The sequence below is a fragment of the Dendrobium catenatum genome, unplaced genomic scaffold, assembly GCF_001605985.2.
Source record: "Dendrobium catenatum unplaced genomic scaffold, ASM160598v2 fragScaff_scaffold_1639, whole genome shotgun sequence".
Taxonomy (NCBI): domain Eukaryota; kingdom Viridiplantae; phylum Streptophyta; class Magnoliopsida; order Asparagales; family Orchidaceae; genus Dendrobium; species Dendrobium catenatum.
Genome location: NW_021320101.1, coordinates 1,929,809 through 1,947,075, shown reverse-complemented (window position 1 = coordinate 1,947,075; position 17,267 = coordinate 1,929,809). Strand labels below are relative to the sequence as shown.

Below are 17,267 nucleotides of genomic sequence, written 5' to 3'. Positions count from 1 at the left end.
GTTGATGCTTCCGTCGGCGTTGAACACAAGACCCCATTCAAACTCGGGATCCGCCATTCAACATTGAAGAGAATCGGAGAGAGAGGTGTCGTCTTTCCTCTTCTTGCTGTAATTTCCAAGAGAGGGAGTGAGAGGTGGTCGGCCAAAACAGAGAGGAGAGGGGCGGGTGGATGGGATGAGGAAAATTGGGTTAGGAGAGGGCAGAGGAGAGTTACACAAATCTGAAATTAATTTCAGAAATTGAGTAAATTAGAGGGAAGCAAATTTGAAATTGATTTCAAATTATCAATAGAATTAAGGGGCAATTAATGGGCATTAATGTGGCTCATTAAAGAGGAGGCGGCGGCTCAAGAGAGAGAGAGGGAGAGGTGATTTCAAAAATCTGAAATTAATTCAGGTTTTGAACGAAATTAGCGGAGGATTGATGTAAGCAAATTAAGCAAACACAAAGAGAGAACAACAAAGAGAATCAAATCTTACTTTTATAAATTTAAGACATTACTTAGAGAACAAAATAGGTTAGAGAAAACAACTAACTTCAGAATAGGAAAGAGGCAACTTTCAACGACTAAAACAAAAGAAAACTAACAAAGAAACAATATTTTTTAAAAAAGGCTATCCTAGAACATCCTACAAGAGGACTCCTCACATGCACCGATTGTAGGAATATATTTTAAAATAAGGTATATATGCAAACCAAGGTCCACCACAGCTAAGGGGTTTCCAATGTCCTTTCAAACTTCTCCAGCAAATGCCACCAATACGCCACAACTTCCCAACACACACTCAACTTCACCAAAACAGCCAACAACTTCACCAAACAGCCAACAACTTCACCAACGGAACTAGAAGAAAGATACAGGTGGAGTGGAACTTGCGTAGAGAAGAAAGAGGTTAGAAGCCGAGACGAAAGAGGAGAAGCTCGCAAGCTTTCCAGAGGGGGAAGAAGGTGGACAAAGCTCTCAAGCTTTTCAAGAAGAACCGCAGGTTATAGCAACTTGCTCTCAAATATTCACCAGCCATTCCTTCTTAAACATCTCATATATATAGGCAAAAGAGGGTAACTAAACAGCCCAAACAGCCATAAATATCCAGCACAGGACTCAGGGCAGACTTTCGGTTTCCAGCATAGGAAAACCAACAGCAGCAAACCATATAAGCCACGGTAATATCAACAACAGAGAATTCTAAACGGTAGAGCCAATATCAAGAAAAGCCACGGAATACCAGCATCATTTAATGGAAAAAGGCCACGGCATCAGCACAGAGAAACCCCAAACGTCTAGTAGATTCAAGGGAAAGCCACGGTGCAGCATTTAAAAGGGGTATAAAGGCCACAACAATCCAGCAAATAAATGAAGGAAAAAGGCAGCAGCTCAAGAGGTAAAGAAGAAGAGGAAAAGACAAGTTCCACTCACCTTATAGCTTGCACCTCATAATGAATTTAGCAGCTAAACATTCAGCTCATCTAGCTACTCCTCCACTAGATATTAATGAGCTGGCACCACAAGAGTTTCAACTACTTAAGCTCAAACCGAAAACAGCCAATGCCCTCATGAACAGCCAAACATCCAAAGGACAAAATGGACCCCCAAGCGGCAAACCCAAGGAAGCAAAAATCCAAACCTCTTCCTACCATGATACATTGGATTTACCACCATCATTCGAGATGAGCATAAAAAAAAATATAAAATATAACTAATATTGTTCATAACAAAAATAATGCAAAAAAAATCTAAATGCATCAAGGATTAATTTGAAATTGATTTCAAATTAATGGGGTAATCAATGCCTTAATTGGTGGCATGAATGAGGGCCCATCCATGGTGGCCGGCCGGCGGTCAAGAGGGAGGCTAGGGCCGGCGGGTTGGGGAAAAGGAAGGGAATCAGATGATGGGGATAGGCCATGAGTCACGGACTCTTTCAATGACTGGTGGGTATTGCGTTTCGCCCTCACCTTGGGCTCTCGTTCTCCTCTCTAGCTCTCCACAAGAAGAAGAAGAAGACAAGATAACTAAACCAAATTTTCATTCATAATATTTATTAAGCTCAAAACAATACATGAGACCACTATATATAGGTCTCAACTCATACAAAAAGAAAATACGAAATTGCCCTCTGGGCTACAATAACAAAGTAACTCCCCACAGGGGTAAAAATGGAAAGACTGCAAATAAAATAAGATAATAATAAAATACTTCATGACATCTAAATCAAAAGTAGAGGCGCTGAATCATGGCCGTCGATCTGCGGTTTCGCCGGCGATAAACATGTCGGTAGCGTCTGTCGATGTCCTCATCAAATTAACTCTATGCTCTAAGGCATAAACTCTCTCTTTCTTAATTTTATGCCTGCTGTAATTTGTTTTTTTTTTAAATAGGATTCATGGAGCTTCTATGAATTGTTTACTTGAAATCTTCTTGTAGAATTGTCATTTCTTTCATGTTAATGTTTCATTTTAGAGAACTCTTTTGGCTTACAATAGTGGATAAAGTGTGCCAAACAAGCTTTTTTTATTTGCATGTGATGGATAATCTTCAAAAGAATAATGGTGCAGGTACATTGTCAAAGATCTTCTTGGTCAGGGTACATTTGGACAAGTTGCGAAGTGTTGGGTTCCTGAAACTGATAATTATGTTGCTGTTAAGATTATTAAAAATCAACCTGCTTATTATCAGCAGGCGCTTGCTGAGGTTTCTATTTTGTCAATGGTGAGGAAAAATGTGGCAGAGGAATTAGATTGCAGACACTTTGTCAAAAAAAGATTACCCTTTTAACTTTGGATCTCCTTTAAATATTTTGCAGCTAAATCAAAAATTTAATACTGATGAGCGTCGTCACATTGTACGCATCCTTGATTATTTTGTTTATCAGCATCATCTGTGCATATCTTTTGAGTTGCTTGGCGCAAATCTGTGAGTCTGCTATTGTTGAATGTAATTCTTTCTTGCTTTTTTTCATGGAGAGTCTTATCTGATCTTTCAATTGCATCTTCTTTATGCTGCCCTTTCCAGCTATGAACTGATTAAAATGAACCAATTCAGAGGATTTCCGCTGAACATTGTCCGGCGGTTTTCAATGCAGGTTTGTTGAAGTTATTTCACATTTTTTTCTTTTTTTGCATCTGATATGATCTTCTGATGAACTAGTTAGGATAGTAGGTGCATTAAGACAGGTAAATGTAGATTTAAAAAGTCTTGGTTAAAAATATTAAAAATCATATTTTTTTTAATTAGATTTAAATGAGAATTTAAATTTTAATAGGGCACAATGGAGAAAAAAAGATTCATGTGGCCGACCCATGTAGTGGGATAAATATTTGATGTTGTTGTTTATTATTGTTGTTGTTTGCATCTAATATGATCTTCCCTTATTTTTTCTATTTATTATTTTAATAGATCCTCCATGCATTGGTGGTGATAAAGGATGCTGGCATTATACATTGTGATCTGAAGCCAGAAAATATACTTGTTGCCTCAAGGTCAGCAGTTTGATACTGAAGCTTGAATATCTTGCGATTTCTTTTATTAGTTCAACCTTAAATTTTGGAACTTCATCTTGGCAGTGCTGGGTCAGATATAAAAGTAATTGATTTTGGGTCTGCTTGCTTGGAAGGCCGAACTGTTTACTCATATATTCAGGTTCTTATTTTTCTTCAATGACACGGATTGAAGGGATTTTACTTTTCTGAGTATTTTATATACCGTGTTTTTTTGTTGAAATCACTTAGTTGACAATTTCAATACATTTCTTGCAGAGCCGTTACTATAGATCCCCCGAAGTTCTTCTAGGTTATCCGTATCCTCTTTTGTAAGTTGAAGTTGCATCTGCTAAATGATATTGAAAGAATTCGTTGCTTGCGTTGGCTGTGTTTATTTCTTTGGTCAATGAGTTAAAGTGCCTTGGTAGGTAATACTTCAGAGCGTGTACTTGATATTTGCCATGCTTCTGGGTCAGATAATATTATATAGTTGTATGTGCTCATATTCTCTTCTTGAAAATAATGAATTCTTTTTCTTTTTCAATGCTTGTTATTGTTTAGTTACATGTTCTTGGAAGTTGTTCCAATGCTTGTATGGCTCGTACTTTTGTGCTTAACTTTCCTCAGATATACGGCTGCAATTGATATGTGGTCATTTGGATGTATTGTGGCTGAATTATTCTTGGGTTTACCTTTATTCGCTGGAGCATCAGAGTTTGATCTCCTCCAGCGGATGATAGAGATTCTTGGGTATGCCATTCTGTCTTAATTTTGCCCTTTATTATGAGCTTTCCAAGCTCAGCATCATTCTTATATTTTTATAAATTTTTTAAATTTATGATCGATTTGTTTTTGTGTAATGTTGTAAATTGACGCTGATTATTCAAGTTAGCTAGTGGGAATTAGTTCATACATGTTTTGAAAATCATGCTATGAGCAAGAATATGATTACATCTTCAACAGTCTTGAGGTTATCATTTGATGTGCCCATGTGGCAAAAGCGCATATTTTTCTCTTTTAGTAAATTTTAATCATCGACTTGATTTGCTTTCTTTCTTTTAATACACTGCTGTTTATGTTCTATTTGGCTTTACCAACACTCTCTTAACTGTTTAGTTTTACATGCTCATAATTTATCGGCTGTTTTCCAGCCTTATAATTAAAGTTGCATGTGTTCTATGTGCTTTCGAATGTACTTATTTCTTATTCATTAACAATCTTTTTACCTTCATTTTGACCACTTAAATCTGTTTTACCCAAGTGGTTTTATAGGGTTGCTGATTCTTTGACTTCTTTTTTATGTATTGATATGTAATTCCTTGCAAGTAGCCAAGCAATTTATCTTGGGAAAGCACCTCGTATGCACATCTTTTTACCTTTAACTTGTACTTTCAATCCTGCATAACATGATTCCCAAAAAAGTACTTTGAAGTCTGCATAAAATGATTAAAAAAAAAAAAAAAAAATCCAAAGTACGGAGCAACAGTTGCTGTTTTGTGCCTATTTATCTTGTTAGATAAACAAATGCTGTTTTGTGCATGATAAGTTGTAAGTGTGATCACCTCTAAGAAATGTATCTAAAGAGACTGCTTCGGAGAGAGTTCTACCGGTGGATGAGATTAATGAAATTCCCATAAAACTGCATCTGTGGAAATAATCCAGTTCACCATTTCTCTAGCCGTGGTCAAATATGGATTACGTTATGCATTCATGCAAATTCAGAAGAAAGGTATCCTGAAGCTAAAGAATCCTAACTGATACATTTGCATTTGCCCACAAAGAAACTTGAAAGCCAATGTAATGTGGAGACAGTGGAGTAGCGCTCCTACAAGTTTATGTTGAGCAAAATGCAAAAGTTGCATTAAATTGATTGCAGCCAGGGATAGAATATGAAGGATTCTCACTTTTCCTAACTGATACCTTTCCTTCATTTTTCTATTTGCTAAAAATTATTCTCCTATTGTAGGTTCATGGTGCATGTTCTTTACATTATCTATCCTAAATTTATGCAATAAAATTTCAAATTTTCTAATTTACTTAAAATCAAATAATATTACAATTCCATATTTCCCTCTTCTTTGTAGCCAATCATCAAACCTCTAAAGATCCCTTAATTAATTTTTTCATTATCATCCTTATGCATAAGAACTTGATTTGGGGTTTCAAACTATATTCTCGACCTAAAAGGGGAAGAAGATACTAGATTAGGGCTTAAGTTTACCTTGATGTCGGCATAAGTTGTAGTGCTTTAAGGCTCTCATGCTCGGGAAATTATTAGGTGCGAACACTGGACTTAGAGATGCGTCTGGATTACTGGATGCACTGCGTACGCTCTGCTTACACTCTGCTTATACTCTGCGTATGTTCTGCTTACACTCTGTAGATACATAGCAAATAAGCAGCAAATATTCACAACTAAATATTTGGTGATTATTTACTGCATATCTACAAATACGCATTATATACGTAATAAATACGCAGAGTGTAGTTAGAGCTTAAGCATAAGATATGCAGTATTCGGATGCATCTCTATGTCTGGTGTCCGCACCTAATAATCTCTCCTCATGCTCAGCATCATTCAAAGCCCCACTCACATTCAACAATTCATGTGTGGCTACGCTTCTCAGCTTTTACGCTCAATAGCATGAGTTCCCGCCTATCGCTTCGCCTCCCCCCTTCCCTTGCTCTGTTCTCGCCTCCTTTGCCCACTCAATCTAACACTACTTTCACCTCCCTCTTCTCGCTCCTACGCCTACTCAGTTTCTTCTAAGTTGGAATTGATACAACCTATCTTATAACCAACTCTAATCCCGACCTTTAATGGCCAACTCTCTTTAACTGACTCAAAAGCAAGCTTTCTTTTACTTCTTCTTTAAGACAATTTGCTAGCCAGCCTACTTATTATTTTAGGTATATTTTTTTATAAGAATATTATGCTGTAAATGAAATTTCTCCTCTTAATGCAAATCTACCCAATAGTACAATTATACTCAAAATAATTATATTATTTATCATTATTTCTTTATTTTAAGAAATTATTTTATTTAAAATTATTGTTCTAATGAGTTTGATCATTAACCTAAATTAGCTTTCATTGCTTATTAGGTGCACGAGGTTTCTTAATTACCTTCATAGTTTTTTGAATAATTAATGAACCTAACTAAATTTGATTAATTGATTGATCAAGCTTAATAAGTCTAATTATTCACATTCAATTATTCTATACTTATCTTGAAGACTTTGGGGGTGTTACACAATGGTCTCTAGCTTAATCACATCAACAAACCCATTGACTCCAACAATAAGCAAAACAAAGGATCAAGCCAAGGATAGGTTTGGTGACCTCCCATGATGCACGATTACAGTCAAATAAGCACAGTTTACTCACTAAATATAGAAAAATTTTCATTCTCTTATATTCTTAAATCTTTGACTTAAGTCATATCTTCAATTGTAATGGCTAGCTCCAACATTCTTTGCAGTGCACAACCCCCTGATGATCTGCTAAGAGATGCACAAAACACAAATAACTTTTTTAAACAGGTTGGAGGTATTTACCGCTTGGAGGATGAAGTATATAAGGACGTTATACGTGCTTATTGTGCTTTAACTGCAGAAGAATATGAAGCTGTAAGTCATGTCATCATTCTTATTTTTGAAGCAGAAATGGGTGGTACCACCCAAGACTATTTTGATTCAAATCTTCTTTATCTTTTTATTTACCACTATTATTTTTATTATTTTCCATCCCATTGCTGCATTTTTCTCAGAAGGAATGCAAAAAACCTGTAATAGGGAAGCGTTATTTCAATTATGTGAATCTTGAAGATGTGAAGCTTGAAGACGTAATTGAAAAATATCCCTATAGAAAGAATTTAGCTGAAGAAGAGGTTACTAAAGGTCAGCTAATGCTAGTACTTCCCTAAGTATGCTTATTTGTTTTAGCTGATTTATTATTTTTCTTTTCTGATGAACATGCAGAAACCTTAGAACGCTTGAAACTGGTTGATTTCTTGAGAGGCCTTGTTGAATTTGATCCAGCAAAAAGATGGTCACCTTTGCAGGTTGTCATACTCAACCGGTAGTAGCTATTTAATAGGATTCTAAAATGGATTACTTGGTGGAACCACCCAACTATCATGAGTTTCTTTATTATTTGAATATTTGAACCATATGTTTCAGGCTTCAAGGCATCCATTTATCACTGGCGAAGCCCTTACATGCCCGTACAACCCTCCACCAGAGACCCAACAAATTGTAAGCAAATATATTATCTTGATTTTTTCGTGTGATGATCATGAAACAGAGGAATGCTGAGATTCTTGAAATGTTTTTATTTATTTATTTGCTGGTGGAAATTTTGTTTTCTTGAGCCTATAAAAAATTATCTTCTCTTTTCATTGTCTGAAAATTTGTGGTGATGATGCATGAGCATGAAACTAGCGTGGGACCTGACATGATATTGATATAAGGTTGACTTTTCTAGAAATCCGACACATGTTTTGGGGCAGGGAAAACAGATTAAAAAGTTAAATATTTTTTAAAAGTAATTTAAAGGTATGAGATTTGGAGGAGATGAAGAGATAGAGGTTTGTAGAACGTAAGAGGTATAATTAATTACACTTGTTGATCTCCGGAACTCGGGTGAGGCCACACCTTGCATTAGTCTTCCCAGTGATTCATTTAAAAATGTTGAGTGCCATGGTATGCCATTTCTGGTGCAATAGGTGCCCTAAGTGAGCATTTTTTTTAATCATAGGTAAAAGGCTAAGACCTATCTCTCACTCCCTTTTATATTTCTTTACCTTCTTGTACTGCATATACTGGATAATCTAGATTAAATGTTACTATGCTATATAAATTTTTTTTCCAATTGTCTTCAATCCTCTTTTTTTTTTTTTTTTTTAATTTCCTTTATGTTTTGTTAGTTATATAATGTAGGTACATTTTTTGCATTTCATTCTCTTTTTATGGATCGTTTTGTTTTCTATACTTTTCCTGTACATCTTCTTTCTTATTTTAATTAGAATGGCTTGTATCATGACTAATTAATTTATGTCGTAAGCTATTTGGTGTTATCTTCTCATTTAACTTGCACATTTTATTTGTATGTATATGCTTTATTTACTTAATTAATTTATACATAATTTCTAATTTATATTGTTGTTTTCTCATTTTCTGAATAAAGATCATGAAAGAGTTGTTATTTATCTAATGCATTTTATTATAAAACATTGTATAGAGATTCTACTTATTATATATTATTTTCTCAATAAACTTTTATTTGGAAGAAAAATTGTATTAGGATATTTTCATGAAAATGCATTAGGATTGATGTAGCACGGATATGGGGGGAGGGGGTCATTTGAAATTTGGGATTTCAAATTAAATGGAAAAGAAAATTATTCCTTTAATTAAGGATGAATTAAGGCTCCAAGTGGGGGGGATTAATGGGAATTAAATGGATTGGAGAGAGAGAGGAGGGGTTGGCCTAGAGAGTGAGAGGAGAGAGGGTTTCCAAGTTCATTGAATGTGGTGATTGATTTAAATCTGAATTAATTTTAGATTTGAAAATATTAGGGAAGTTTCCAAATGAAATTGAACTTATTTTAGGAAAGGATTTCAAATTTAAATTGATTTGAATTTGAAATTTGAAAACATTCCTAAATTAAGACGTTGAATAAAAGGAAAGTCTTGAATAGGAATTCGAATTTGGAGGCAAAGGGGGATTGGGGAAAAGAGGCCGGCGGTTAGGCTAGGAATTAGGGTTAGTGATGTGATGCGTGGTTGAGTTACACAAGATTAGGAAAGAAAATTTACTAATAACTTAACCATTTATCGAATCATGCATCAATTCAAAGTTGGTTATTAGAATTCGTTGTGTTCCACTTGCTTAGGCAAAGAATTACAAAGAGATTAACCAAACGATTTAATCAAATACAAAGGAAAAGTAACGTTAAAAGCTTATAACTTGAATCCAACAATTAATAACGAGTTGTTCACCTTGGGGCCTTTCTCTCTCTATCCTACGAAACTAGGTTGAGCGGCGGAAGAGCGTCCACGCTAGAAATGAGGTTGCCATGAGGAGGGAGGAACCAAGGAACGTCGTTGTTGAGAAGAAACTAGGAGGTGGAGGTGGCACGGGAGGGTGGCCTTTGATGATCCACGTGTAGTCTGAAAATTGGTCGTCGACGGCGTCCACTAGTGTTGGAAGGATCCGATCCAAGTACTACTTGACGGTGTTGTTGAAGCCAAATCCAACGTCGAAGAAAGGAGATCTAAGGACGTGGATGTTTCCGTAGATGTCGTAGAAGAGTCTGTGGTCAACGGCGGGATCCGCCATACAACATGGATTTGAAGATGAGTGGTCACCACAAGAAATTCCAAGAGGGGAGGTGATCGGGTAGGGTGGAGAGGCCAAGAGGAAAAGCAAGGATTACCAAATCTAAAATAATGTCAGGTTTCTGAAGTTGGAGGGGCTTGGTTGGAGAAATCAAGTCAATTCCAAAGAGGAGCTCGGGTAAGAGAGAAAAGCTTCAGAAAAAAAACAATTTCAGATTTCTGAAATTGAATTCTAGTGGGGAGAAGTGGGGGGGAACTAATTTGAAAATCAAATTAATTTCCAAAGGAGGGGGGGGGGGGGGGAATGAGGGGGGGGGGGGGCGGCGGTTAGTGAGGGATTAGGGGAGTTAATGGGAGGCAATTAATGTAATTGGAGAGATAATTAATGGGCAAGGGTGGCCGGCCATAGAGCAAGGAGAGAGAGGCTTTGGAATTTAAAAGGTGGGGCCCACGTTTGAATAACTAATTCCCAATCAAATCTGAAATTATAATTTCAGATTTGATTATATCTTAAGTAACTCCCAAAATTGATTTATTAAGAGGGAATAGAATTTGAATTTCAAAAGGAGCATTAATCCCCTTAAATGCGTCTCCTAAATAGATGAAGACTAATTAGGAAATTGACTTAATTAGGGGCTTTTGAAATTCACAGCGAAGCTCATTAATGGGTTCCTCAAGGTTTGAGGCGCGGGGGTGGTGCACGAAGAGCCGGTGGCAAGATGGGAATGCTCTGAGCCCCCGCGTGTCTATAGTTAATTCAACGAGAGATCACGGGCCTATGGGTCGCCATATCGGGTGGGCAACTGCTAGACAAAAAAGAGGAGAAAGGAAGAGCCGGCATCAATTAAGTAAATGGTTGTTGTGGAGTGAAGAGACGGATTTTTTTTTTCCGCCTCAGAGAGGGGTTAGTTAGCAAGGAGAGCGAGAATAGGCAAAATTGGTCCACGTGGTTTAGAAGGCTGAATCATGGAGCCTAACGTATTTTTCTGGCCGGCATCACCCAACAGGGTTCGGCCAGAGCAAAGTTCCGTGAATGAAGTGTGGAAAGAAGGAAGGATCCAGAGCTTGGAAGCAGGATGAAAAATGTGGAGAAAACTCGGGATTTTCTCACCTCACACACCTCTTCTTCAAGATCTCAAAGGGAGATTGTAAAGATGCCGGAACTCACACAGAGATCCACGAAATTCCCCTCAAGAACTCACGAAGAGAACTAGGGAAATGGAGAACTCACAAAGAGATCAATAGTATAAAATTTCATTCAATAATCAAAAGTCCCTCATACAAGATACAAGAGCCATATATATAGGATCCACATGACAACAAGTATAAAAGTCTAATATGCCCCTTGGGCTACAAAAGCAAACAAATACCCATATGGGTAAAAATGGAAAAACTGAAAATAACTAAAATGCAAATACACAATCATTAGTAGTAAAGGCTCTCCATCATGGTCGTCGATCTCCGGTGTCATCTCTGATAAACGCGCCGGAATCTCCTGTCGATGTCCCCATCAATTAGGGTTAGGTGGCCAGTGGCTTTAAGAGGGATTAGGTAAGGGACTGTATGGCTTGCCTAATCAAAGCTCTTTAATTGATGAGAAGAAATTAAATCAAATCCATTCAGAAATTTAATTGAACCTAATTTAAACAACTTTCCTAAAATAAGAGTCCTAAGTTAGGAAACAAATTCAAATTAATTTGTATTTTGAATTCGAATTCATTGCCAAATTAAGATGTATATAATAGGAAGGTTTTGAATGCAAGATGAAATTGTGGGAGCCAATGGAGGAAAGGTGGTCGGCAGCTATGAAGGTATTAGGGTTATGGTTTGTGAGAGCGTTGGTGGTTTGGAGTGGGGGAAAGCTATCCGGTTAGGCTTAGGATGGGGATGGAGAATTTCGGTGGGGACGAAGAGGGGATTGTGGGAAGAGGCCGGCGAGTTTGGGTGGTGGATGGGATGAAGCCGGCAGGATTGGAGGGAGGATGGAGATGGAGATTAGGAAAGAGAAAACAAAGCAAAGAAAAAAAGAAGATATAACCACGAGTCTTGGACTCTTCTGAAGACTGACAGGTGATACGATGCCATTCACCAAGGGACTTCAAGCCATGAGTTCGGACTCATCCTGCGGCTGGTGGAAACCACGATTCCCTCCATAAGGATTCTCACTAACGTTCTCTCTAAAAACAAAATTACATAACAAATTTTTTTATTAAAACTCCATCATACCATTATACTAACAAGGGCCTCTATATATAAGTCTCAGAAATAAAAGAAACTAAAATAAGACGATCATACCCCTAGGGTTACATAAGATTAGACCCTTAAAGATAAAAATGGAAAATGCATAATAAAAATAAAAATTACAAATAAAATTTAAGGTACTGTAGGACGATCATAGTTGTCGATCTTCAGCTCCTCGGATAGGCATGGACGGTTGGATGTCTATGTCATTCTCCTGGGATGGAAAAGGGCTCAACTCCATCGAGTTCGCGTCAAGAGTGAGCAACCATGCTTTGATACCAAACTGATGTAGCAACGATATGGGGGAGGGGATCATTTAAAATTTGGGATTTCAAATTAAATGGAAAAGAAAATTATTCCTTAAATAAGGATGAATTAAGGCTCCAAGAGGGGGGAATTAATGGGAATTAAATGGATTGGAGAGAGAGAGGAGGGGTCGGCCTAGAGAGGGAGAGGAGAGAGGAGAGAGGGTGTCCAAGTTCGTTGAATTGGTGATTGATTTAAATCTAGATTAATTTCCGATTTTAGAATATTAGGTAAGTTTCCAAATGAAATTGAACCTATTTTAGGAAAGGATTAAAATTTAAATTGATTTGAATTTGAAATTTGAAAACTTTCCTAAATTAAGACGTTGAATAAAAGGAAAGTCTTAAATATGAATTTGAATTTGGAGGGAAAGGGGGATTGGGGAAAAGATGCCGGCGATTAGGCTAGGAGTTAGGGTTAGGGTTAGGTGGCCAGTGGCTTTAAGAGGGAAAGAGGGATTAGGTAAGGAACTTTATGGCTTGCCTAATCAAAGCTCTTTAATTGATGAGAAGAAATTAAATCAAATCCAATCAGAAATTTAATTGGACCTAATTTAAATAACTTTCCTAAAATAAGAGTCCGAATTTAGGAAATAAATTCAAATTCAAATTAATTTGAATTTTGAATTCGAATTCATTACCAAATTAAGATGTATATAATAGGAAGGTTTTGAATATAAGATGAAATTGTGGGAGCCAATGGAGGAAAGATGGTAGCCGGCAGCTATGGAGATATTAGGGTTATGGTTTGTGAGAGCGTTGGCGGTTTGGAGTGGGGGAAAGCTGGCCGGTTAGGCTTAGGATGGGGATGAGGAATTTCGGTGGGGAAGAAGAGCGGATTATGGGAAGAGGCCAGCGGGGGTGGAGGATTGGATGAAGCCGGCGGGATTGGAGGGAGAATGGAGATGGCGATTAGGAAAATAAGAAGAAAACAAAGCAAAGAAAAAAAGATATAACCGCGAGTCTTAAACTCTTCCGAAGACTAACGGGTGATACGATGCTCTTCATCATGGGACTTCAAGACACGAGCCCGGACCCATCCTGCGGCTGGTGGAAACCACGATTCCTCTATAGGGTTTCTCACTAACGTTCTCTCCAAGAACAAAAGTGCAGAACAATTTTTTTTATTAAAACTCTATTATATCATTACACTAGCAAGGACCTCTATATATAGGTCTCAAAAATAAAAGAAACTAAAATAAGACGATCATGCCCCTAGGGCTTACATAAAATTAGACCCTTAAGTAAGGGTAAAACCGAAATTGCATAATAAAAATAAAAATTACAAATAAAATTCAAGATAACGTAGGACGATCACGGCCGTCGATCTTCAGCTCCTCCTCGAATAGGCATGGACAGTTGGATGTCTGCATTAAGGATAGTTTAAAAGCCCTTGGATTTGTATTGAAATTAGTGTTAGATATGATATCCTAAGTTGCATTAATCTCAGCACAAATATAAGGACTTTTATGCCCATCTTGATGTGTTTTGCATTTGGATTTATAGACACAAACTTTTTTTCTTTTTATTCTTCTTAATTTTAAATGCAAGCAAGTTCTCTTAGCATTTGCTCAAGGGATGTGTGAGACTTGGCATGCCTTGCATCTTATCAGGTAGAATGAGAGAGATAAAATTATGCAAAGAGGGTTTAAATAAATAAACTTAATGAGACTCTTATAGGAAGAGATGGATGTGTAGTGAAAGGGACGTGAAGAGAAATACAAAAGATTTATGGATATGAGAGAAATTTCTTTTATATTTAATGCTGTATGCTATTTCAGGTGTGTTCATATGAGTTTGTGCCCAATAGAGGAATGGGACCTATTTATAATTGCCAGTCCATCATATTTTAGTTTGTGGGGATGTTTAATAACCGGATGTGGTAGCATATGAATGAAATGTAATTTCTTAGTAAATGATTAAGATCTACGAAGCACAATGTTTATGGGTATATGAAGGAGATATTAATAGAAGGTGATAAATAGTGAGAAAAAATGTTTAAAATAATGGGATAAGGAGAATGTTATATGATGCGTCCAATTCTTTTTTAAAATTTGTTCATACTTTTACTAAAATACTTCCATGTGCCTAAGGGAAGTGCTCAATAATTGATAGAAATCCTTTTGAAAGAGTAAAACATGGGAGGTACTAAATTGCATGCTAGACATAGAATCTCTAAGTACATGCATGGTGCGTGACATGGACACAATACTTTGGTTAGAGTGTCAGTGGCTTAGTGCTTCATATATATGTGAAAAAGAACGAATATATGGTAGCTAAGTGAGAAAAGAAAGCATGAAGAATGAAAATTGAGAGGCGGGAAAGTGAGCTGTTGATTGAATAACCAAGGGAGATGGAAGAGCGACATGAAAATTTTAGCACAAAATCTAACAAATTTCTGTGAATATAACTTTGAGTGATTTGCATGTGGATATTGGAAGCGTGCAAAGAACCTCAGGAAAAATAAGGTGATCATTGAGAGGAGAGTGATAATTAAGATTCATTTGTTTTCATTCTAGATCTAAATAAAACCTAATCCGGAAATTAGGAAAATTTTGTTTGAATTAAACATAATCTATCCATAGTTAAAAGGAGGTTTGGTGCTTTTCTTGAGCAAACAACAAAATCTATAAGCAACACGGTCTCATTCTAAACTAAATCATCAAGCTTGGGCACTTCTAACAAAAGCTCTAATTTAACCTTTGATAACATCTCTACTTTAGACATGTGATGGGGATATCAGATCATGGAGAGTATATCAAAGACGTGACCGCCGATCTACGGCCACAATCGCGTCGATCTATTTTTTAGTCTTCATATGTATTTGTTTTAGTTGCATTTCCCTTTGTACCCTTAAGGGTTTAATCATGTGTAAGCCCTATGGGCTATGTCGTCTTTTATTTTTCCTTTCATTGTATGAGGCTATATATAGCCCCCTTATGTTTCTTTTGAGGTTAATGATTGAATTATAATGAAATTTCTGCTCATTGAGTTCTTCTGAGAGCTTGAGAGTCTTTGTAGAGAAATCCTTTGGAGAGGGAAGTGGATCACCCGCCAACCTTGGAAGAGTCCGGGTTCGTGGCTAGTTTCTTCTTATTTCTTCCTCCTCTTTCTCCCTCCCTTCCCTTCCGTCCCAAGGCTCACCTAAATCTCTAAACTGTCGATCCCTCCAAACTTCCCACCGCCGGCTACATCCAAAACCCCCACCACCGGCCAAGGCCCTTCGCCCCCCCCCATCCTTTGCCCCCTTGCCTCCAAATTCTCAAATTCAACATCATTACTTTCCTTTCTTACTTAGTCTCTCTTGGGAAAGTTTTTCAATTTCAATCATTCAATTCAAATTTGAAGTTTGAAACATTTCCTAAAATAGAATCCTATTTTAGGAAACAAAGCTTCTAAAATCAAATCCAAATTGAATTTGAATTAGATTGGAATTAAATCTAATTCCTTAATTTGTGAATTCCATTTAAGTCATAATACACTTGCTTAATTCCCCAACACACCTCCTCCCTATGCCTCCGATACCCCCCTCATGGTGCTCCCCATTTGATTACTTTCCAAACTTCAAGCCTCTCTCTTTGCGAAGAATTCAAAGTCTTTCCCTCTCTCTTACCTGCCCCCTCCCTCTCACCTATTTCCCTTTTAATCCTTTCCAAACTTAAGGATTAAATAGGGATATAAATTCCCAAACTTCCCTCCATACTTCCTCCCCAAAATGTGAACCAATTTCTTCTCCGAGGTTCTTCCTTTAGCCAGCCACCTCTCACCCTTTCCTCCACTTGAATTCTTGAGAGAAACTTCTTTCTCTCAAGGGTAATCCTTAAGGAGAGCAAAGGACGTTGGCTACAACACTTCAACACTACGAAATCGATGCATGGCCGATCCCGATCTTGACTCATGTTTCATCTACAACGAACAAGGCCTTGTTGACACCCTCCGGTCGCCTTTCTTCGACGTCAATCCAGAAATAGACAATTCCGCTGATGAGTACTTGGATCTTATCATCTTCACCTTGTCTGAAGCCATCGAAGTGCATCTTTCCACCGTTTAGTGTCAAATCACCACCATCCCATGACGAGGGTGAACTTTTCCTCCTATTCAATTTTCTCCTAATCTTCTTCTCTTGTAGGTTGTGAGTCATGCATAAGGAATCGTGGAAACCTATCTGTCAATGCTTAGTAAACGTAGGGCATGAGTTTTTATTTTCTATGCTTTCTAACCTCTTTGTTAACCTACGGATTGATGGGGACATCATAGCTTGGAAAGTCTATCAGAGACATGGCCGTCGATCTACGGCCACGATCAAGTCGATGTATTTTTGAGTTATATCATGTATTTGTCTTTTATTATTTTATTTATCTCTTATTATTTATGTTGTATTTATTTTCCCATTTGTACCCTTAAGGGAGGTCGTATGTAAGCCCAGAGGGCATTGTCATCTTTTTATTTTTGAGTCCTTTGTACGAGGCTATATATAGCCCTCTTATTCGCTTTTCATGTTAATGAATGAATGATAAAATTGTTTCCATTGCTTGAGTTCTTTGTGAGATCTTGAGAGTGTTTGAGAGAAAAATCCCTAGAAGAGGAAAATCGGATCACCCACTAACCTTGGAGATGTCCGGGTTCGTGGTTCTTCTTCTTTATCTCTTTTTCCTCTTCCCTTCGTGTCCTAATCGCCGGCCACCTAAAACCATCTCACCACCCAAGCCGTCGGCCATCATAAAACAACCATCACCCCACCAAAATCCCCCACAATGCCCCACCTAGCCGCCAGCCCTATCTCCTCATCCTCCCTCCACAAATTCAAATCCCCTCTTGAATACTTTCATAAGTGACCACTCTTAATTTAGGAAGGTTTAATTTCAATTTTCAAAATATTTTGAATTTGAAAATTCTTT

At 37.3% G+C, this 17,267-nt stretch overlaps 1 protein-coding gene across 4 annotated transcripts in view; it reads left to right on the top strand.

Annotated features, from left to right (window-relative positions):
• LOC110110620 (dual specificity protein kinase YAK1 homolog) overlaps nt 1-17,267 on the top strand; it is a 71,660-nt gene that overhangs the window by 14,451 nt on the left and 39,942 nt on the right. For all 4 annotated transcript variants that reach the window (XR_003703167.1, XR_002304738.2, XM_020842198.2 and 1 more), the window contains exons 3-13: nt 2,558-2,711; nt 2,806-2,915; nt 3,015-3,084; nt 3,399-3,481; nt 3,566-3,641; nt 3,758-3,798; nt 4,109-4,231; nt 6,964-7,111; nt 7,252-7,381; nt 7,463-7,545; nt 7,664-7,738. Coding sequence is in view for 2 of the 4 variants with exons in the window: in XM_020842198.2 (XP_020697857.1) it covers nt 2,558-2,711; nt 2,806-2,915; nt 3,015-3,084; nt 3,399-3,481; nt 3,566-3,641; nt 3,758-3,798; nt 4,109-4,231; nt 6,964-7,111; nt 7,252-7,381; nt 7,463-7,545; nt 7,664-7,738 (1,093 nt within the window). In the remaining 2 variants the exon portion in view is untranslated. The remainder of the gene's footprint in view (nt 1-2,557; nt 2,712-2,805; nt 2,916-3,014; nt 3,085-3,398; nt 3,482-3,565; nt 3,642-3,757; nt 3,799-4,108; nt 4,232-6,963; nt 7,112-7,251; nt 7,382-7,462; nt 7,546-7,663; nt 7,739-17,267) is intronic.